The sequence below is a fragment of the Hylaeus volcanicus genome, chromosome 1 (assembly GCF_026283585.1).
Source record: "Hylaeus volcanicus isolate JK05 chromosome 1, UHH_iyHylVolc1.0_haploid, whole genome shotgun sequence".
Lineage (NCBI taxonomy): Eukaryota > Metazoa > Arthropoda > Insecta > Hymenoptera > Colletidae > Hylaeus > Hylaeus volcanicus.
The window spans coordinates 19,666,354-19,688,786 of NC_071976.1; the positions used below are offsets into that span (position 1 = coordinate 19,666,354).

At 41.3% G+C, this 22,433-nt stretch overlaps 2 protein-coding genes across 4 annotated transcripts; one reads left to right on the top strand and one right to left on the bottom strand.

The window, feature by feature from the left end:
- Nucleotides 1-4,165: 4,165 nt before the first annotated feature.
- LOC128884380 (sodium/potassium/calcium exchanger 3) lies at nucleotides 4,166-14,221 on the bottom strand. Of its 2 annotated transcripts, none has more exons than XM_054137748.1 (8): nucleotides 14,018-14,221; nucleotides 9,195-9,368; nucleotides 8,378-8,565; nucleotides 7,334-7,577; nucleotides 6,545-6,670; nucleotides 5,570-5,785; nucleotides 4,770-4,871; nucleotides 4,166-4,657 (listed from the first exon to the last, which is right to left on the bottom strand). In XM_054137748.1, the coding sequence occupies exons 1-8, from the start codon at nucleotides 14,064-14,066 to the stop codon at nucleotides 4,314-4,316; spliced, it is 1,443 nt and encodes a 480-aa protein (XP_053993723.1). In that variant the 5' UTR covers nucleotides 14,067-14,221; the 3' UTR covers nucleotides 4,166-4,313. The 2 variants fall into 2 exon arrangements, with proteins under 2 accessions (XP_053993723.1, XP_053993732.1); XM_054137757.1 differs by lacking the exon at nucleotides 14,018-14,221 and adding an exon at nucleotides 13,398-13,554.
- On the top strand, nucleotides 14,189-22,020 carry LOC128884368 (sodium/potassium/calcium exchanger 3-like). 2 transcript variants are annotated; one of them, XM_054137738.1, is made up of 10 exons: nucleotides 14,189-14,324; nucleotides 14,925-14,976; nucleotides 17,659-17,880; nucleotides 18,125-18,312; nucleotides 19,134-19,281; nucleotides 19,354-19,455; nucleotides 19,572-19,628; nucleotides 19,715-19,924; nucleotides 20,320-20,421; nucleotides 21,268-22,020. In XM_054137738.1, exons 2-10 carry the CDS (start codon nucleotides 14,934-14,936, stop codon nucleotides 21,600-21,602), a joined length of 1,407 nt encoding a protein of 468 aa, XP_053993713.1. In that variant the 5' UTR covers nucleotides 14,189-14,324; nucleotides 14,925-14,933; the 3' UTR covers nucleotides 21,603-22,020. The 2 variants fall into 2 exon arrangements, with proteins under 2 accessions (XP_053993713.1, XP_053993705.1); XM_054137730.1 differs by lacking the exons at nucleotides 14,189-14,324; nucleotides 14,925-14,976 and adding an exon at nucleotides 15,710-15,958.
- Nucleotides 22,021-22,433: the final 413 nt, after the last annotated feature.

Sequence of the window (22,433 nt, forward strand, 5' to 3'; positions counted from 1 at the left end):
GAGGGAAGCGTGTAGCCCGAAAGCGACGCGACCCAACGATACACGGAAAGCAATCGAAAACGCAATGGCAACAGTATCCGCGACAACGCCGCATTGCGGATCCGGCGTGGTGACGTGCAACTGACCCCTTCCTGAACCGTTTATGACCGCCCACGTTGTTCGACCTACCGACCTAGTACGCGCTCGACCTACTGCCACCCCGACCCAGCTCCAACCCTTCTTATCACACTTCACCCTGTGTGTCACATGCCCCGATACGTCACCATATCGTCGTTCCCCTTCGTCCGTGAATTCGTTGGCTTCGACCAGGCCTCCGTGTCACGCACTATGTCTCGACGATGCTCCACGTCTTTCCATATTATTTCTTTTTCTAATTTTTCGTTTGTCTTTACATATATGTATGGAATGCACCGAGAGGAAACTCGCGAGAGCGTGCATCGCCACCAGGTGAACTCGAAAGTGAAAGAATGATCTCGGGATGAAGCTCCTTCGTCTACCTTACCTGTGAGAGATCAGCGGCGTCCCGACGTGAGCGTGCTCCTAGCTGAAACGAGTCTGCGACGCGTGGCGGTCGTATTCCCTTTCTTGGGTACGGGCAGACACTCCGTTGAAATCGTGCCAAAGGTCTCGAAAACATTGATTACAATTGCCAACGCGCGCGAACACGTCGAAAGCGTCCGCAACTTTTCCGATTATCTGGCGCTGACGTCCCAGCGAAGCATATTGTCAGATTTTTCCGTGGACCGATACAAGTCGGGTCTAAGCGAGTCGGTTCTCGGTGTACGCGATGCTTCAGGGCGAATTTTCTCTTGGTCGTATGTAAATGGCGCCATTTCTTTTTATAACTCGATAGGTCACACTTGGGGGAAGTCCAGGCTGCGGCAAAAGTGAGCCGAATTGTTACCTTGACCCTCCAATCGAGAATCTAATTTTGGGGAATTTTTAACGCGGAACGTGCCCGATTTCGGATGTTGAAATTTGGATATGCGCGCAGGTATGCTTTGAAATGTATCTGACGAAATTTGCTTCGAGAAGTTTTGGAAAACGGCGTTGCTTCGGGGGTTTTCCCTAGAGGATCATTTTGTTGTATGATCGCCGTGAAATCTCACGTACTAGTGGTCGAATCAGCTTCAAATTTTCATAGAATATTCTTACATAAGTTATCTAAGATGTAGACGTCCCGTTTTTGAAAATATTTATTATTCAAATCAGAAAGAAAAGTTCACTTTTCGTGTAAGAATGGCTAATGAGAAGAAATGGTGCCACCATTTTAAAAATTATTTTCTGGGATATCACTCGATAGAATTTAAAAATTGAGGGTCCAAAGTTAAAAATGTTTTTTTTTCTTTTTTTGCACCGTTGTATGGCCATTGTATTATGAAGTGCTCGATTTTGTTGTGGAGCGTATTCTTCGTGAAGGGAGTACAGACGTATTAGGTCAGACACTATAGCCGGCCTTTATGAGGCGAGATTTCTCGACGCTGTCCACATTCTACTTACTCGTGGTACCACATTCCCCTTAAGCCCGGCACTGTTCCTCCCTTCTTCGTGCAATAATACTTATCGCAGGGAATTATTGGCCACTTACGAAAACATTAAGTATTTTCAGAGAGGTTTCTACTTTACTGCCACGAACAATAGATAACTCTTATGGCGGAACAAAATTGTCTCTTGGACCAAATGAACTGTACTCGATAAAAGAACTTGAAATTCTTGAAATACAAATTTGGAAATAAATATTATTAAATGCAACGAGCTATGACTCAATGTCGTTCAAGGTGACCGTTGAAAGTCAGTCAAAATAAAACAATAACTTCTTAATAATTAAATACCTTACACAGAATATTAGTTTCACGACCGATATATCTCCATACTTTTATACTCGGAAGTTTCCAGTTTGCGAAATGCTCCAGCCGATGCACTTTCCACGGTTGAAGCTATTGATTTGCCAGTTATAGTTTCCCACGGATGAACTTGCCGCGGATCAAGCTGCGGATGTAGGTCTGAAAGAAATTCTACTGGAAGAAGTTTACATTAAAAGCATGAAAAATGTTTTGACATCCAAGGGAGACCTGCGTGTCGTAAATAATGGAAACTGAAAAATGGATAATTTAAAGAAAATAGAGCCAAGATTGTGCCATTAAAATTCCACGAACCGTTTAAATAAATTTAAATCGTAGAGGTACCGAGTCGTACTCTACAGGCTCGACTCGACTTCTGTTTATTTTACAGAATTACCAAGGACTTACAATAGGGAACAGAACTTCGATAGAGGCTTTCGAGTCTGAAGAGGGTCGATAGAGGTCTCCAACTATGATGCACGAGAGGATCGATAACTTCTTTTTAATAACTTATTACAGTACTTTATTAAACTCGTTAAGTTCGTAGATTACCTAAATATACACCCTGCGGCGAATTTTCAGTACACGTCAATCTGGTTCTGTATCAAACAAATGTGTCGTTATTATTTCGTAGATATATCGTTATTATCCACGTTCCGATAGCGGATCATCGTTTATTCTTCCGCAACGATAATCGATTATCGGAACTCTGCTCGATCGCACATGCTTACGGGGCGTACGTATCGATGCGTCTGTGCGTTGGCGATCAGGGATGGGCACATTTGAATCGTTTTCTATTTCAAACACTTCTGGAACACTGTATGTTGACATCCAGTTCTTGGAACGAGTGACGAACAATCTCGATTCTATTGCGATCTGTGGCTTTCGAATACCTATAGCCTTGTATCTTTTTATTTAGACGTGTGCTTACAGCAAAACAAAAATTGGAGAATTTCTTCAGGTGTTTATATGGTGCTTGCTGGTTGCTCTTCGAATTGTTCGTAGAGAAAGAAATTTAGGAGCATGTATATCTTCGTATCCTTTTTCTGCAATTGTCTCGAAATTTGGACGTTTGTCTGTAAATATTCATGAATTCTTTTTTAAATAATTGAATTTATATAAAGTTTCGTTCGTTTCTGTTTTTACAAATGTATCCGATGCATTCTACAAACTCTTCAAAGTACAAATTTGGTCACTCACAAGTGTATCGTCATAAAAGTACTCCATTATATCAAATTTGAAGAGCAAACATCCTCCACGTACATCCAACTACGACAAAAATTTCATTATTCCGTTAAAACTCCTCGATTAAACCACCAAAATCGGATAAAGTATTCCATCAGGGCCCAATTATCAAATACAACCATAAAACACTCCAGACATTCCACTAAGGAGAACAAAAATGACCAAAACTTGTTCGTCAAACATTCCTCAAGGTACATTTGAGACAATTTCGTGGCAAATATCGCTCATCCCTGTCATACATTCGCTAATTGTCATTTCTGTACTTCTGCAGAAGCGGCAGTCTTTTCCACGCTATCGTACGATCGGACGTGCTCGGTTACAGCTCGCTGATGTCCCTGTTTTCTTTGATCTTTCGATTTTTACTCTTTTTGCTTCATTAATTTCCGTTCGATCAACATGTTCGGCATGTTCACCGCGACTCTGGCGTAGAAATGGTAATTCGTGTTACATGTGTTGCGCGCATGATACAACACCGTCCCTTTTCGACGATAAAAATGATAAAACTGATTACATGTTAACGCGAAATCGTTTTACACGCGATTGCTGTCCTACATTAAACCGACAAACGCGTGATTACCTGGTCGAGAATGCGTGCACGCGCGACGTAAGATAATTGGGGGCGGCGAGTGTCTACGTTCTACCGGAGGATGTAATCACCTGCTGTATTCTTTGCCTTGTATTTTTTTTTTTTTTTTTTTTTTTTTTAACTCAATGTGTTTCTCGATTCTTATAGATTATTCGCTGTTCACGGTAAGAGCAATAGCGCGACGATTGAGGCGGAAAGTGTCCAAAAAAAAAAAAAAAAAAAAAAAAAAAAAGAGGGTGGAAATATGTTAAGGGGAGGAAGTTTTAGCACGGTCGATCGCGATCGAGGAAGAATGGAGAGAATAGAGGGATACAACGGTGGTGTGCAGCGGTGGAATGAAAGGTACAGTGGACAAAGCTGTTGTTGAGACGGATAAAAGATATTTTATCGACCTGGTGGCCGGCCTGGTTTCGTGAAGAAAGGATGGGCATGACATAATGGAGCCTCGGGGGTTGGATAGCGTGTCTCGCGAAGAGAGAGGGCGAGACGGTAGTATAGAGGAAGTAGTTTCTTTTTCGCGTAATATAAAACAGTATTCTTCGGTCCACTCGGTGTTGCTCGCAAGTTCTACGGAACGTACGACGATCAACTAAAAACCGTATCGAATATCGTTAAGCGTTTTCTACTATTCGATCGCGGTATCACTTGACCGTCCTCTGGCACGTGGGCAAGTTTACCCTGAAGAATACGTTGAGCTCTATCAACGAGGCTAGTATAAGGAACACGGCATACATACATAAACAGGCACGGCCTACTTTTCTATCGAGCTGAAACTTATTCGAGGCAAAAGCAATATAGAGTAGCATCAAGGTGGACAACAACGATATGGCGCTGTACTCGAGACCGCCGGAGTTTATGCTGATGTAGTGTTTCCCGGGTTGCGTGGGGGAGAACGAGGACTTGATCAGCCATGGTAGACCCAGGCACAACAGTATGTCGAAGGTGTTCGATCCTATCGAGTTGCTGATACCCATCGAGCCGTGTCCTGGGTGCCAAAACAAACCGATCGAATGGATTATGGTTTAGAGATTGTTCCCAGAACATTTTAAATCCGTAGGTCTTTTTATAGGCGGGGAGTTATACACGTGTTACTGTACCTTGCTTCGCTACTATGACACTCGACACAGCCTCTGGAACACTGGTACCAGCTGCGAGGAATGTGATGCCCATCACGGAGTCTGGTATCTTGAGTGTGTCCCCTAAAAATGTACAGGAAGTGATAGTTAAGGTAAATGTCTTCGCAAGATACTCACGGCTCTAGATAATCTACACTCGGGAGGGCCACGATTACTTATGCAAAGTATTGGGTTGGCTAATAAGTTCGTAGCGTTTCATTTTTTCTTTTATCCTAGAACGATTTGTTTGCTGTTTGACAAAGTGTTTATATGCATTCGAAAGAGCTCTTTCTGTTCTACATACTAAACTGTGATAATCGTTGTTTTGAATAATTTAATTTTGTATTATTTTTCAAGCTTAGAAATGGAATTTCCAGGAGGGAAAAATCAACATTTTCGACATTTGCTTTTTCTTCGCTTTTCATCGAGGATTAAAAGCTGGTACAGCCGCTCGAGAGATTTGTCTCGATGAAAAGCGAAGAAAAGCAGATGTCGAAAATGTTGACTTTTGCCTCCTGGAAATTTCATTTCTAAGCTTGAAAAATGATAAAAAATTGAATTATTCGAAACAACGATTATCACAGTATTATAGAACAGAAAGGGCTCTTTCGAATGCATATAAACACATTGCCAAACAGCAAACAAACTTATTAGCCAATCCAATCTATGAGGATCTATGCAAATGGAATTTTCTATTTTCTATTATAGCATACCTACATTGCTTGGATAAATGACGAATACATACGAAATACTATAGTTTCACTTCACGCTAATTTCATTACCGATTATAGTGATCATCCAGGCGACGACGTAGCTCAGCGATCCAATCCAAATGATGCACATGAGAAACGTGACGGGAAACCAATTCTTGAATCGTGGTTTCTCGCAGTCCGGTATCGTGCACATGAATATTAGGTGAATCGGCCATGTCATGATCCAGGCCGTTTTCCTGATCCATCCAGCTCGCGATGGCCAGACCAGCAACTCGTACTCATAGTCTGTGGAACGTGAAGATCCATCATGTATAAATGCAAGACTTTTGTTGCTTTGTTGCAGATGTAGAGAATGATTGAATTCTATAGATACTAGATAGTATCTGAAACTAACAATAAGACTATTCCTTCAACTTGTTTCTCTAGATTTAATCCCTTTATCAATTCTATGTATATCAATTGTGATTTTAAAGTTAACAAGTCCGCAAACAATTGTTTACAATTGCTCACACAAAATTACATTTAACCCTTAAATGCCATAAGTTTCAAATTTGATACCGGACTTTTAAATCGAATTGTACACATGCAATTGGTTTGTTTTTATTATTTGACTGTATGTGTGTTGCATAGTGTTCTTTCGAACAAAAGTTACAAAAATAAACGTCAGCTGTCATAATTGTTCAAATAATAAATACATTGATATTTTTTCAAATTTAATTTGGAAAATCAGGCTTCCAAGGGTTAATGAAATTTTCAATTTAAATCCCACTCGTCCCCATCCCCTATCAAAGTAAGAATTTCTCAGCTTCAAAAGCACCAGTAAAATTCGTCTGGTGGCCTCAGCAGAGAACAAAGAAAATATTCCACGATGGCACGGTGACAACTGTCCCAGCCAGGAGCCAAAAGGAGGAATCGATTCGGTCGACTGATTCCAGAGTCTGTCGCGAGAGCCAGGAACGCGTGATTCCGCAAATGCCAATGAAATATGCATAGCCTCGAAAACAGGAACGCGGCAGGCTTAACGGGGCGCACTTCTTCACTTACTGGGATCGGGATTCTCCTCTTGAGTCTTCGTTCCCCCATTCTGCAACGGCACGTCTGTGTGCTCAGCTTGATCAGCGGCTGGTTGCACTTTATCAGACCTCGCTAAGCGAATTTCGGTGCTGCCCTCTGAAAAGATGATCCAGGATTAAGATATATCGCGGAAGAATCCCATTTTTAACAGACGCAGCGAGATCTGTGATTGGGGAAAAGTATGTGTTTACGGGGGGTTGTATTTTAGAATCTATTGGGTTGAGTTTGGGGTAGTTAGTCTACGTGTCAAGTTAGTTAATTAATTTGGTACATTGTACTGCTGTTCCAGGTAATAACTTGACAATATTTGATTTTAATACTTCACCTATCGGTCTGTTTGAAAACAGTCTACAGGTACCACCCACAAGAGGATTCCCCACGATAGCATATATTAATTGTACCAATTATCAATGATTAATCATTCATATATATATATATTCTACATACATATTGATTCTACATACTGTCACTAAATGTAACAATTTTTATTAACAGTGTATATCAACGACATACATTGCAGTGTTGGGCATAATCGTAATCGTAATTATGATTACGATTATGTCCAACACTGATACATCGTATGTCAACAGTCTCGTCTATTTCCTCCTATACCCATTGGGTATTGTAAATACACAACCAACATCATATTTTATAAATATCAGCAGGTCAAAATTGGACTTAAAAAGTCAATTAATAGGCTCCCAGTGTGTAAAGTGATAGTTTGCCTCCGAGGCATCAGGTAAACATGGGATGCCTCACCTGCCGCTAGTCGATGATCGTCGGGCGGTGACGTTTGGTCGACGTTGTGCTTACGAAAACATGTGCATCGTTGGAACGACTTGTCCCAGTACATCACCGCGATGTAGACGATGTAGAGTAACACCAGCGCCAACGCCTCGTACCATTCCACTCGCTCGTCGTGTATGATGCATATCAGAATGGCGACGGTGACGCCGTAGGCGAGACAGTCCCTACTCACCGGCCACCAGTCCAGAGGAACTACCTGCGCACACCGATCGACACACGTGGACTGCTCGAGATTGATAACCCGTTCACGATAGCGGCTCGATTACGCCTCGATTTGCGGGACCTCGCGTATTTCCTAGCTCCGATAAGCTTCGAGCGAATTTTCACAGAATTGGGAGAAGAAAATATCTCGCCTCTGTGACGAATTGTTCGGAATTGATAAAAAAATTATTTTGGGGAGATAAGGTGATTTGTATCTACAAGTATCGAATTTTTTGGTCTGATTCGTGGTTATAGATAATGTGGCTTTTATTTGTTGGACTGTACTAGACCTCACTGTATTGGAACTGATTTTATTGGGCCTGACTGAATTAGACTTCTACTACACCTTACTGTATCAGATCAGACTGTACTAGAACTCACTTTGTATGACCTCACTGTACTAGAGTTCATTTTATCTGGCTTGAGTGTATTAAATCTCATTGTACTAGACCTTAATGTATTGGAACTGACTTTATTGGGCCTGACCGTATTAGACCTCATTCTACTAGACCTCACTGTGTCAGACCTCACTTTATATATCCTAACAGCATTAGACCTCGCTGCATCAGACCCAACAGTACCAGACCTATCTCTACGAGAGCTAACTTGAACCAGTGCCCGAGTAACCCTGTAAACCAATTGCCCCAACTTTGTCAGGAGCCCTAGAAACTATATTTTTTGCCCCCTATCTCTTGGCCACTTGCATTCCATGAAAGTTCGCCCCAGAGCTACGGCCAATATCGGGAAAAAAAAGGAAACGTCAACGTTCCGAGCTGCTCCCGATTCTAAACTTACCATTCCAGCGCCAATGCCGCAGCAGGCAGGCACAGCGAGGATATTGAATACAGCCGAGCCTACTATTGTCCCGACGCCGATGTCACCTTCGGTGATGAACGTGCCGATCGCGTTCACGAACAATTCCGGTGCCGACGTCGCAGCAGCCATGAATGTAGCGCCTGCCACGTCCTTGGACATCGAGAGCGCTGAAATTTAAAGAGTCGCCACCGATATTGACACCCGTTTACGTCATACGCAGATCGTTTCTTTTCTATTGCAGCCAGAAAGGGAGAATGGCCCCAGTCTGAAGGGAAAACGCGGCACAGTAGTGCCTCGATTATTGCATCCTCGACTCCAGCTCGATCGAGGGTGGGGAACCTTTTGAAATTGAAAGGCTTTGTATCGCCTCGCGGATCCCTTTTGAAGCTGGGCTCCTCGTGATCGATAAATTTCTACAATTACCAAGACGGATCTATCTGTATGTTATACGAATACATGACTTTTAATCTAGGATTTCTTTGGAAGGTGAATTAAATTTATCTAGACTGTTTGAACCTATAAATTTCAATTTCGTGTGTATTGTAATCGGTCGGAAATTACATGAATGAAATCTAGAAGTTTTTCCATCCCATGCCTCGATAATTTCATGGGCCGACAAGTGAAGGGGATGATCGTCGAGCAACAAGGTTTGCATACCCCATTCATGTGCTATTGCATACACCTCGCGTATCGCAACATGTTCAGCTTCAATTCCTTGCAACAATCGAGGATCTACTGTACCCAAGCTAGAAAAAGTCCCAAATGCTTGGATAAAAACTAGATACATTTTTCTTACCGTGACAAATTTTTTCCACTGCGGGAACAAAGAACTTGTCGCATACTACTGCTAACGCGATAAATAGATAAAGCGAAACGAGCACGTGGACGACTACAGCCCCGCCTTGCCTTTGCTTCTCGTCGAAAAGATCGTGTGGAAAGTCTTCTATCGCCGGGGGTGTACAATTTATACCTAGAACGTGAAGTTGTTTTAATGAGGAGGTAGAATCGTATTGTCTGGCCCAAAAGTATCCAAACTTATTTATACAAATAACTTATTTAATAACTTATTTATACAAACTTGTTTTTTATACAGACGACATTAATGACAGTGGTCTATTTATATCGAATATTTCTTTTAAACTTATTCTTCCATTATCTTCATTTATTTATTCTCGCATACACGTGTATTTACTTTTTTAATCAACGTCTTCTTACAGGTAGGGATTAAGTTAAGGGTGAAAAATGGCTCTTAAACTGACCCTCGTCTCTTTTGCACCTGTGTCGATACAAACTTAACACGACGAGACCAAACAATTGATAAAATTACTGCAAAAATAACACCAAAAATTATTAACATCCTATTAAACAAACCCTATTCTTCGAATTAAAGTTTGGAGGCTTCAGGACCAGACCATGCTTCCCCCCAAAGATATAAAATATTATTCAATCTTCGTATCGAACAAGAAACTGGCGGAGGAAAGTGGAGGACGAAGAGTTTCAGTTTCGTGTTTAAATTTCACCCCTTTGAAATCGTGGACCAATTTCCAGTACAAGATCGATTCGACTTTGATTCGATCATGGCCTGGCGCTGTGTTGTTACATCGTATCGTTGCACGATTTTGGACAAGCCCGTTACATAAGTTTCGCCCGACCTTGCGTAGCTGGTACAGCGCACTTGAACACAAATGTCGGACACACACTTCACTCGGTGATTACGAATCACGATGGTTGCTTGCATTCGCTCCACTAGCTACGGTGAGCACAAACATAATCAGTTCACTGACCTTCGCTGTTCATCCAGCGGATACGTTTCACCGTAAAGTTTTACGTTTGTGGAACTGATACTGCTCGCAACTACGGTGACGATGTCAACGATTACTATCGTCGCTGCACTAGTCAACAATTACGACTGAAGATAAACGATTGTCGTGCTCATCAACATTGCTCAACGTACGGTTTCGTCGATAAATAATTGATCGCGAGCGCTGGACGGTATTCGATCGAAAATCGAGTCTGCTTTGGGAATTAATTCCGAGGAAATGGGTACGAGACCAAGCTTCTCCTTTTAGGGGAGGTTTTTATGTACCTTGGAGAGTAGGAAAATATTTTTTCGATTGCATATGAGCGAGCGTTTAAAATGGCCCTGCGTGTGGTTGATAAAAGGACCATTTTTGGGAGGGTCTATTGATCTTGGCGTAGTCAGAGCTTTAAAAGTAGAGATTAAAATTTTCTTTTAAAGATGAGTATTGCAGAAATCTTTAATTTAGAAATGAACTTATTGATGTTGGACTTATTGGTATTTAGGGAAGCTCCTTTGGAACTGTTTGGAAACCACTTATCTATGTGGTGTCCTTTCATCAATTTCCAGTCGTGACGCATCGATGATGTTTACGAACAAAAGCACACACGACGTGTAAATAAACAGAGAAGTACCCACGGCCTCGATTACGAAAGTAGCCCAATCTCGATGACAAATAGTCGATCAGATAAAGCGCTTCAGGCAACGGGGGAAAATTACCAACGAAAAATCGAAACTTTTCTCGCGATTCTGCTTCCCGGATGAAAATTCCGTTAAGATTCACCAGGAAGAATTATGACTAAAAATTCACGAGGCGCTTGTTTCTCATTTCTATGGAGCTATTCAATCATTCCCACGCGCACTCAAAGACAAATCGCTCCAGAGATCACGGACCACCAGCGGTCGTTGCATCCGTTCTCCCGTGGTAGGCCAGTTTCGTCATCGAAATCGCGTTTTCTGGAATCCTGCACCCTCGATTTCTGGTATTAGCTCAGAAATGGGGAACATTTCATTCGAGTAACGGGTGACCAATAAAAACAGACGTACAGGCACTTAAATTAAAACATGGAGAATAGTCGAGCATTCATTCGCTCCATTTTTTGAGTTTCTTATTTGACAATTTATTTTAAGCGAAATATAATACTATCCAACAAGAGACATTTTAATTGGATCCAGATTAACAATTATACATAGGCATGATTCTGTATCGAATGATAATTGATCAATCAGAGAATTTACACATTTTTATGCAATGTGCAGCGAAAAGTAGCGCCCAAAGTATGTCTCGCAGCGGGAAGCTAACGATGAAATATTATAGATAAGACCAAGTAGGAAACGCCTCGTTAAGGTAGCCCATTACTTCAATTTTAAGGAACTTGTTACGATATAACGCGGTTTCATCGAATTTCTCGAAGAATCACCGTAGTCGATCATAGCTTATTAACGGTGGTTCTTCCCTTGGAAATCAGGAAATCTTTTTACCAAAGGACGAGGAAACAAAATTTCCATCCCAATTTACGATTCTATACCTTTGAATCTATCCGTCAAAATCCATAGCTAGTCCGATGGCAATCATCGAAAACTCCAACGTTTTCAAATAAAGATTCGAGGCCCAATTGAGAAAGAAATCAACACCATAGACCTAGAGTTCATCTCCGCCATTGTCTCCATTGTTTTCGTGCGTGGTTCACAGTGATTTTTCTCCTATGATTCCCCACTGGCGACGTAACGAAGCAAACGATGCACGTATTGGTGTCTTGTACAGGTTATACAGCTGTATAGCTGATGTGACTTCCTACCGATTAAGCAACCTAAAGAAGTTAAATTGCTCTCATTCAAGTTGGCAGAGGAGATGCCATTCATGTCTAATGTACGTCGTATAAACTAGATATAACGTGGCTCGGCCGCTCGGTGTCGAACGGGCTCGTCTCGTTGGAAACAAACGGCAGTCATCGGCTCCGGTTGTCGATCGTTAATCGTCGAGCAAAGTCAATTAGCGATCCATCGAGCCCGCCCACGCAAGCCCCCGTCGGAGTGGCGCGGAAAAAGACCTCGATGATTCGTTTAGCCGAGTCAATTTTCGTCGTCGAGCAAATCTACGACAGGACGACTGACCTTACAATTTCTTTCTGACTCGCGGCAATTAGCCGTCCCGGGTCATTAAGGCCTGGCACACTCGACCAATCGCGTCACGTATCGTTGACGTTTCATCGTTTTCCCGCTACCGCGGTTCACGACTCCGCGATTGTCGGGCCAAAAGGGTCATCACGTTGAATTTCTGGGACCCAGTACGTCCAATGGCTCGTTATTCTAACCCTTTCCATTGCGAGGTCACCTCTGCTACGAGGAAATTATTTTTTTCCAGTGTCACTTCTGATGCGATACTTCGTACGGTCTGTAAAATTAATTACAAGGGTCATTTCGTCGAATTTCTGAGACTCGATGGCTCTTTCTTCTAACCCTTTGCTCCGTGAGGTCACCTCTGGTAGTTACACTTGATGCAGTTCATGAAATAAATTAGTGTGGGCACGGTTTTATTAAAGAAATATTTTTTTATTTAAAAAAGTCTGGTGTTATACACTTCTCATTTTTGTAATGTTAGTGTCTCTTGTCAATAGTTCAGTCGAGGTTACGAACTCGATTTGTCAAAAATTTGGGGAACCTTCGTGTTCAGAATGTACACAATTTTTTCATTCATAATTTACCAATAATTCTCAACGACCATTCTCAATTTTTTCTCATGTATGTTTATTACTTTTCAAATCTCATAACAACCTCAGAACATAAGAAAATACATATTCTATTAAATGCTTTTGCTTTAAGAAATTCATCCCCTGAAATTTCGCTCTATAATTGAACTTGGAACGTTTGTTAAACGTACGGAAGTCTCCTTGTTTTCACAGGAAAATAGTATCTAGAGGTTTCTGCCCATCCCTTCCAATCACCCACCCAGTGTGTGTGTCCTCAGGTTGTGTACTCACCGACTGGATGCCCCGACGTAGCCACGGACGTCGGCAATAAAATGTATTTTTCGAGCGATCGTTTCGATTCCTCGCACGTGAGATCGTCGGGGCGTCTTTGTCTGATAGATAGCGATAGATCGTGTGTGGCACGACTCGGTAGGAACAATTAGAAACGAATCGGAGCCGAGGATCGAGGATCGCTTCGGTATAGTCGTCCTAGAGCAACCTACTGAAATACCTTCGAATAGTGAGAGATCCTTTCGCCATCGTCTGCAGAAAAATCGAGAAAATGTATCGTGTTTTTCCTGGTGTTCAGCCTCGCGCAAAACGATGACCGAGAAACCGAGTCACAAGTATTGTTATACGCGATCCGGAACGCCGCACGACACACCTGTGCTGCTCGAAAATTTCCCGAATCTTCGTTTCAATACGTGGATCCTCCGCATCCCGTATAGCTCTCTCTTGCATCCTCCTCCAGCATCACCCCCCGTCCACCTCCTCGAGATTTTCCCCAGGTTCTATCCTCTTCTACTCTTTCCTGTGTTGTTGTTGCTGGTGGTGCTGGTGCTCGCCCATCCTGCCGATTCCATCTCCTCCACCATCCTCCTTCTCCTCCTCCGCCTCGTACTCCCCCTCCCACCCTTCTCCTCCACCTTCTCCTTCTCCACCTCCTCCAACCTCGTTGTTCGATAGTTGAATTCCCACTTTTATTCGATATTAATCCCTGTTCTACCTGTCGCGATCCACGTAACACAAACCCAAACCGATCGTCGCCGATCGACGATCGATCGCGCGTGCGGCAACCACCTCGACGGATCGGTTTTCGCCAATAATCGGTGAAAATATATTCGAACGAACCTCCTCCTAAGTCAGACGTATCCATGTTGTCAATCCCGTTGTCACACATATACTACATTAACAACTACTCCGAAGTCCGGCAGCGTTTGTTGGAATCGCCCCTCCCTCTGACTCTTCTCTTCTCTCATCACTCGCGCATCGCGCCTGGCTGAATCGTGCCGCGGTCAAAATGCGAAATCGTCATTGCGCGCTAATCGTCGGTTATGGCTTCCTCGAAAATTGAACGTCGACTGGCATCGTGTGTGTATTTCGTCGTCGGGAGAGACCACTTCGACCACCACCACCGCCGCCGTCCGTGGCCACGCAGGTTTCTTCTTCGCCATTCTATTTTTTTTTTTTCGCACACTATCCTGCCCCCCACGATGGTCTCTCGCGGTCGTGCCGATGCGCTTCGTCGCGGGTCGGGGATCTCCGTTTTTAAGCGAATATCTGTCGAACGAACCGGTTCATGCGAATAAATAGGTAGGGTATGATAGGAATCGTGAGGTTTCTTGGAGATTTTTTGCTTGGAATAGGAGGGTTGGACCCGATTTTGTCGAGGGGCACTCTGTAATGGATGTTTGAGAGGAGGGAGGCATTTTTGAGATTTCGTTCTTGAGAATGCGAACGATGGGGAAGAGGCGTAGGTGTCGGGATGTACTTGGGTAACGATCGATTGATAAACGTAAAATGATAGGAGTCCTGACATTTTTAGGAAGTTTTTCGTTTGGAGTAGGAGGGTTGGTTGTGATTTTATTAAGTGGTACGCTGTTTTGAATATTTAGAACGTAGAAGGCACTTTTGAGATTTTATTTTTGGGAATGTGGATGATGAGGAGTAGGAATAAGTGTTGGAATATATTTGAATGGTATCGAGTATAATGGGGATAATTTTTATTTCGTGCTTCATTCGATGATGCCTTTTGTAGGTGACGTTGATGGCGCTGGTGATCAAGAGGGGGTTCCCTGTTCGTGGGAGTGGTGAGTTTTGTTTAAGAAAACATGTAAAGATGATAGAAGGCATGAGTTACAACAAAATAAAATGAGATCAACCACGTGCTTAAAACAAGAAATTTTGCAACGTAAGCTATCGTTTCCTTAAAATTGATTTTAATACTGCAAGAAATGAGTCCCCTCGAACGTTGAACCCTGCATTAACTGTCTCTCTTAACCTCCTCCTCTCAATAACTCGTTGTAAAGATGATAGAAGGCATGAATTTCAACCAAATAAAATGAGATCAACCACGTGCTTAAAACAAGAAATTTTGCAACGTAAGCTATCGTTTCCTTAAAATGGATTTTAATACCAAAAGGAATGAGTCCCTTCGAACATTAACTGCCTCCCTTAACCTCTTGCTCTCAATAACTCGTTCGAAGTAGAAATTGTTGGACCCAAGCTACCATTTTGCAAACTACCCGGATACCAGGGTGTCCGAGCATTAATTCCAGCCACTGTACGTACATGTTTGGCGACGAGAGATCGCGCACGATGTATAGACTGATAAACGAAACTCTGCATGCGGAGGCGCGTGTGGGTGCGTCCGTGTATTTAATTATTGGCGTTTCAGTAGCGTGAACACTTACCTTTCGCTAGATTATCAACGAAGGGATGTCTTGGCTCGCTTTGTGTAGTATCTTATCTGTGTAAAGTTAAGGCCGATAATGCTCGTAAACGAAAAATATCGATACGTTGTGCCGTCGAGCGGCGCGAATCAAAATCAGTATCACACGGAACGGCGCATCGTTGACTCTATCACTGGAAAAAGCTCCTCTCCAAACAACGTTTCCAATCGAGGCCACGATTAATTATTTTGCACGATGGCACGAAAGCACAGCCGTATGATGGGCTACAGGCTCCTCTGCATGATCGTCGTGCCGACAATGTACTTGCTTTTCATAAACACGTTAGCGATGCTGCTTCCTAACAGCATGGAGAGTGCGGGTGTTAAACCTACGGACACGCGTAAGTTTCGTTTTATAAAAAACCATTCCCCCCCCCCCCCAACATCTCATTTTTCTCTGTTCGCCTGTGCCACGAGGAAACGAAGAAATTTTTTTCGTGAAAAGATGACTGGAAGGGTAGGTCTCGATCGACCCACACCCATTTCACAATTGTTCGCTGTTAGCTTTGTCTCATTCGAGCAATAACTTTTGTTTGAGGACTACTGTACTAGAGTGGGAAATATTTAATTTAGCTTGAACGCTTGGAAAAGGGGAAATAGAAATATTATTATGGGTTACCTATTACCGTTTGCACATAATAATTTCTAGCAGTTGATAGCACTCTGAATGACAGAATTACGAGTTCTGACAGTTAACGATAGAATTTGTAGTGCTAATTGATTGTGTTGTATTTTATTCCTTCTATATTTTTATTTATAGTATGGCGAAGTATTTAAATTTAAATCGGAGGCGGGGTCTCGGGTGACCCAATAAGTGGAACCTGTTGGAAATCGTGCTGGGGTTAACAGTATAGTCGTTTCGATACCAAGAACAATTTCGTGCGTTCGTTTACAGCTAACGGTCACCATTAACGACCAGCGATAACGAATAAACGACAATTACACGTAGAAGCGTTCGAGGAACGCCATCACAATATCTACTGTGCGGCACAGATGACCAAGATTCTTATCTAGATAAAATTTTCAAACATCCAATTGAAGATAAACAACATTCCATTCTTTATTTCTCCAGAAAACAAATTCAATTTAATTCATAAAATAAAACAATATAATAAAGAATCGAGTAGGTACTAACGACTATTTTTGTCTTCCTTTTGGAAAAAGGGAATAATATTTCTTGGAAAATTCCATACCTGGATACGAATTTTAATCACTCGAATCACATTCGTTAGCTGTGAATTTTAATCGCTCGAAAATTCGCATGCCACGATGAAATTTTTCAGATCTGATGCTCTCACTGCCAAAGAGATATTCCTTTCTTTTACTGAATGAGTGGAGGCTTATCTGAATAAAATTGTTTAATGGAATAAACGTCAATAAATCGCTGTAAGGTGTTCTCATTCCTTATCAATTACATTGAGAGACGGGAGATGTGAAAGAGCATAATACCATGATACAAAAATTTCGAATGAATCATTACGTAACGTGCTTGTAGTACGAAATCTTCTTCGGTACAATATCATCTACGCATTATGAAACCTGTATCTCGTAGATAAGCATAGAAGAAGTTCACTTAGGTGCTTTTGTCGTCTCTTTGCTTCGCTTTTCTTTAAATTTGGCGTACACTTATCAAAACATTGTGCTCACGTGGGTGTTTTAACAAATTTTAATTCATTTATTAGTCTATACAATATAAATACGTTATACATAATATGTATGTACATATGTATAATATATTAAACTGGGTTAGACCTAACCCAGACCTAACATAAAATCAGAATTTTCAACACCTGCAATCTTTACTTGCGTCTCCAAACTTTTTGTATGAAAAACAATTTTCAAAATTCTTTCCAAGGGGCCAAAGGTCATCCACCTTCCCGTTTCTCCCTCGGTTACACTTTTAGCCCCTAACTAGAGACTCCAAAGCGTTTTGTGTATCATTACCAGACCGATCAACATATTTAAAGACTTCTTCTGCGTTTTAAGTATATTTTTTAGTTGGAGTACGCGTAGAGGATTGACGTGTATTTTCTTTTTCAAGGGCTCCGCAAACTCTTGCAATTGGAACCGGTGACCGTGGCACCAGAATCAATAAATTGCACTCCTCCAGCGATCAAAGAGTTCCCGCCCGATGGTCTTACGCGGGAGCAGAGACAGTCGGGTTACATAGTGATACACTTTCTGATAGCGATTTACATGTTCCTGTTGCTGGCCATCGTCTGCGACGACTTCTTCGTGCCCTCCATCAAAAAGATCTGCGACAGTAAGTGGAACGCAACGATCCCTCGAACCTTTAACGACGGGCGTGGCAAATGAGTCACGGTAGACATTTTTGGCCCCCTATTCCCTACGATAATAGTGGTTTTACATTCTAAAGATTTCTTTGAATTAGTGTTGTTTAAAATGTCCATCTCTAAAGGGTTGACTCCATTAGTTTTATAGAAGGGATAATTTGTGTCTTCCTTTGCTTTGTCTTCTTGGAGATGAAATGATTGCTCTTTTTCTAGAAATCGACTTGACGGAGGATGTTGCAGGAGCGACGATTATGGCAGCAGCCAGTTCTAGCCCAGAATTGTTCATCAACGTCGTGGGAACCTTCGTGACGGAAGGAGATTTGGGCGTAGGCACGATTGTCGGTTCCGCCGTCTTCAACGTCCTAGCAGTGCCTGCCTGTTGCGGTTTATTCGCGAATCAGGTCAGATTAAACACTTACGGAATTTTTTACTCGAATAACAGATGACGAGTGCAGACACTCCAGAGCAATTCGTTCGCGACGTTCATTCCCCAGGCGAAATTTTAATCTAGATAGAAATTTCATCCAACGAATAGAAATATTTCGTTTCTTCGAAAAAGAATGTTTTTAAATTTAATTGTAGACTGAAATATTTATATAAATTTGTCCATTATTCAAATAAATTTTTTCCCTTTCGTAACTCATTCGACTAAGTGTTCGTCAAACTAGTCGTTTATTTTTACGTTATATATTTCAATGGTACAATTTAGACTGTAATTTTAATTGAACAAATCACATACACGAAGATATCTATCTTTTACTCGTTATTCGAAACGTCTATCCAGATAAGAATTTTTCCCATCGAGTGATACTCTTAGCAAGCCGCAGATTAAGCTCGTCGATGCGTTGTACATTCATGGTACTTTTCAAATAGAATTTTTGAAAACCAATCCCAAGAAGAAGTGAAAGAACGTTCTGTTTTATTCAATCTCGTCTCACGTCCAGATCTAATCTAATCAGTGTTCCCACGATTTTAGAAATAATTAAACGGTAGCAGGTCAAAATTTTGTTACCGGTGATTTGTTTGCAACGCTCGATTGTGTAATACCGATTATAAATTTTATCGAGCAAACAACGCATCCGAGGATGTTTATCTTTCATTCCAGATTCGAAATTTATATCGAGGATAGATAAGTGTTTCGGACTTTTCTGTTTTTCGATACATAGATACGGCGACAAATATGGGAAAATTAAGGAAGCTCATTAAGGAAATTTATTCGTAGGTATTGAGCCTGGAATGGTGGCCTGTAACTCGAGACACCGCCGCGTATACGATTACGGTTGGCTTATTAATTTTCTCGCTGCGAAACGGTCGAGTCGAGTGGTACGAGGCACTGATTCTCGTCCTTTTCTATCTCCTCTACATCTTCAGTACGTATTTGGTAAACGATTCGAGTAATTCGCACGATTAAATTCAATCAAGAATCTGTGTATCGTTTCCAGCGATGTGCTTCAGTCGTACCATCAACCAGTTCTTCCAACGCAACACCTTCAGGAGGAAAAAGTATAAAAACCTTTCGGAGGAAAGCCCCCTCATTTCTAATGGTAACTTGATCAAGTATATTTTATATTTTATATTTTTTTTCTTTTTAGTACAATTATTTAGTAAATATTAATATCTCCATTTAGTATAATGTTCCCCATTTTTTGTATCCTTTCAGACATGATGAAGAACGCGGACATAAATGTATTGGAATCCAGCACAACGGACGAGACACGTGAGTAATGGAGTTTTGGGGTGAATGTTGATAACAAATAATTGCAAGAGAATCGATCTGGTGAGATAGGAATATTTATTTTTTAGTCGACATAGTAAATATGACGAATTGGCCGAGCTCGGCGTGTGAAAAATTGTGGTGGGTGGCCACATGGCCTATTAATTTCGTGCTTCTCATCACGATACCTGACAGTCGGAGAAGTTCTTTGAAGAATTGGTACCCCCTCACCTTCATTATGTGCGTTGTGTGGATCGCGAGTACATCGTACATAGTCGGATGGGTCATCACTGTAATCGGTACGCATTTTACAATTATTTATTTCGTTGAGCACGAAAGTAACTGATTGTGAGTGTTCCATAAACGTTCATTGTATGATGTACGCTGAAACAATCTCGCTACCTTAGAACTAAAATTATCAAGTTCAATTGCAAAGAATTTATTGCAAAAAAAACCAATTCATTTTCACCAGAGAAAATTTGCCAACGAGTGTCCAATTGCAATACTTCCTGGCGAAATTGGTGCATCGTTGAACAAAATATCACCTAATTAAAACGGGATCTAAAATTAGTCGAATTTCATCGGCGAGCGCATTAATTGGGCCACCGTTTGCAATTAGGAATGGGGAACTGTAAACGAGGAGCTCGTTGAATTTCTGTTTTTCACGTCGCGTGACCATCGATCATTATTTCAGGCGATACGTTTAGGATCCCCGACTCCATAATGGGATTGACCTTTCTTGCGGCAGGAATGAGCGTACCGGAGGCTGTGTCGAGCGTTATCGTTGCGAATCAAGGTAATTCCCGTCTTTTTAAGTGCTCGTTTCTCGCGGCTTTCATTACAGAAGTATCGGTTAAAGTTAAAATAATTCTCGCCGCGACACGTCGCTCGTGACTCACTATGATTCGTCGCAATAATCGTCACAATCAAGAAATAATATATATATATGTAAGTGGCGAATAACGATCGTGATAATGCTATCGTAAGAAGACTGGATTACGATAGCGTGGCACGTGACGCTATCGCGACCCTATTATCAAATTTGGCCAATCTTGGAATCGCTTCTTGTATAGTCGGTCACGAAACACGTCATTTGCGTCGCACGTAATGTTCTTTAATGCCTGGTTCTCGTCACGGTGATTAACCGTAATTAATACCGACGCGTCATCATTTTTACTCTTTAACGAAACACATTCCTGCCCTAGGGCACGATAAATAGATTTATATGATATCGTGCGAACTTGATTTTGTCTTGAGAGACACTCTGCGTAATTATGTATTGGAAAGGCTTATTGAAACTCATTTTAATCTCAGAGCTAGCTGATTACAATTCATTGGACTATGTATATTTATGTGAAATTAATGTAACTTGTTTTAATATAAATATGAACGTATAAGTTACATATAAATAATTTCATATATTTATATAATTATGTGAAATGATTTAAACTCAATATAGTAAAGCTAAAAATAGATAAAGTACATGTCATAAATATCAATATTTATAAGTGTATAAATTACATTCCTGGCTGTTAGCAACCCCAACAATAAATTCTAATTTCTAATGTAAAGAGATGATAGACGCAAAACAGTAACGTCTACTATCTGCTGATGTCGCTGACAATTTTTGATATTTTTTCAGGTTTCGGAGCCATGGGTATAAGCAACTCGATAGGCTCGAACGTGTTCGACGTATTGCTCTGTCTTGGATTGCCTTGGTTGTTGAAAGCAGGCCTGTTCCCCACGGTCCCTGGCCAGCATCACGTGCAGATCAATTCGCAGGGTCTCGTTTACAGTTCGATCTCATTGTTCTCCACTCTGGCCGTTCTCTACGTTTCCCTCGTGATCAGCAAATTTAAATTGACGAAAACCGTCGGAATCGCTTGTCTCATCATGTACGCCATTTTCCTGATGTTCGCCTCTGTCCTTGAACTTAATACGTTCTTCGTGGTGAACCTGCCAGCATGCGTTGACTGACATTCGCAGATCCAGGCGTCCACAAATCGATTAATCATTTAACCATAAATTTCGAACTGAACGTACTATCGACGTCGAGTCGTTATAGTATTTTCTTTTTTTCTTCTGCAGAACACGTTGCACCGAATCGTTGACGTGCCACTGCATATCCGGCTAAATGACGACCGCTTTGTGCTCGCTACTGTTATTTAGGCTCTGAATTGATTATCTTGAACATAAGCGCGTGCGGTCGCGCTTCTTCGTATTTCCTTTTTTTGTGTGTGCATGGGAATGTATGCATGATGCATGTATATATGGATGCGTGTATAGTCGTATGTGTGTAAACAGGTATATATGTACATAAATATATATCTAGATTAGAGATGTAGAATATTTTTAATAAATCATTGATACTTCATTGTAAATGATGACCTTTCAAAATTTAGCGGATTTCTACTATCAGTGATAGCGCCAAACTCCCAAGTTTTTAGTGAAAACGTCAAGAATTCTAAGTTTGTATTTTTACATTCTAATCTTTTTGCTTCGGTAAGTGTGTTGCATGAACCAAGGAAAAGTATTTCACTATAATAAAAAAGAGGGAACAAACGGGTGAGCAAAAGAACAAACTAATTTTGGAACCTTTAGCTCAAGTTTGTTGAAAATAGTTCCTATTGTTATCGCCAGATGGCGAATGGCGTTAAGTATCAATAGCGCCATCGGTGGGAAAATGCCTAGGTTTGTAGTAAAAATAGTTTCCACAGTTAATCATAGATGGCACCACCGATACATTTTAATAAATTATTCTTTATTTCTCATACAATTAATAATTAATAAGATTCTTTGCTTTATAAC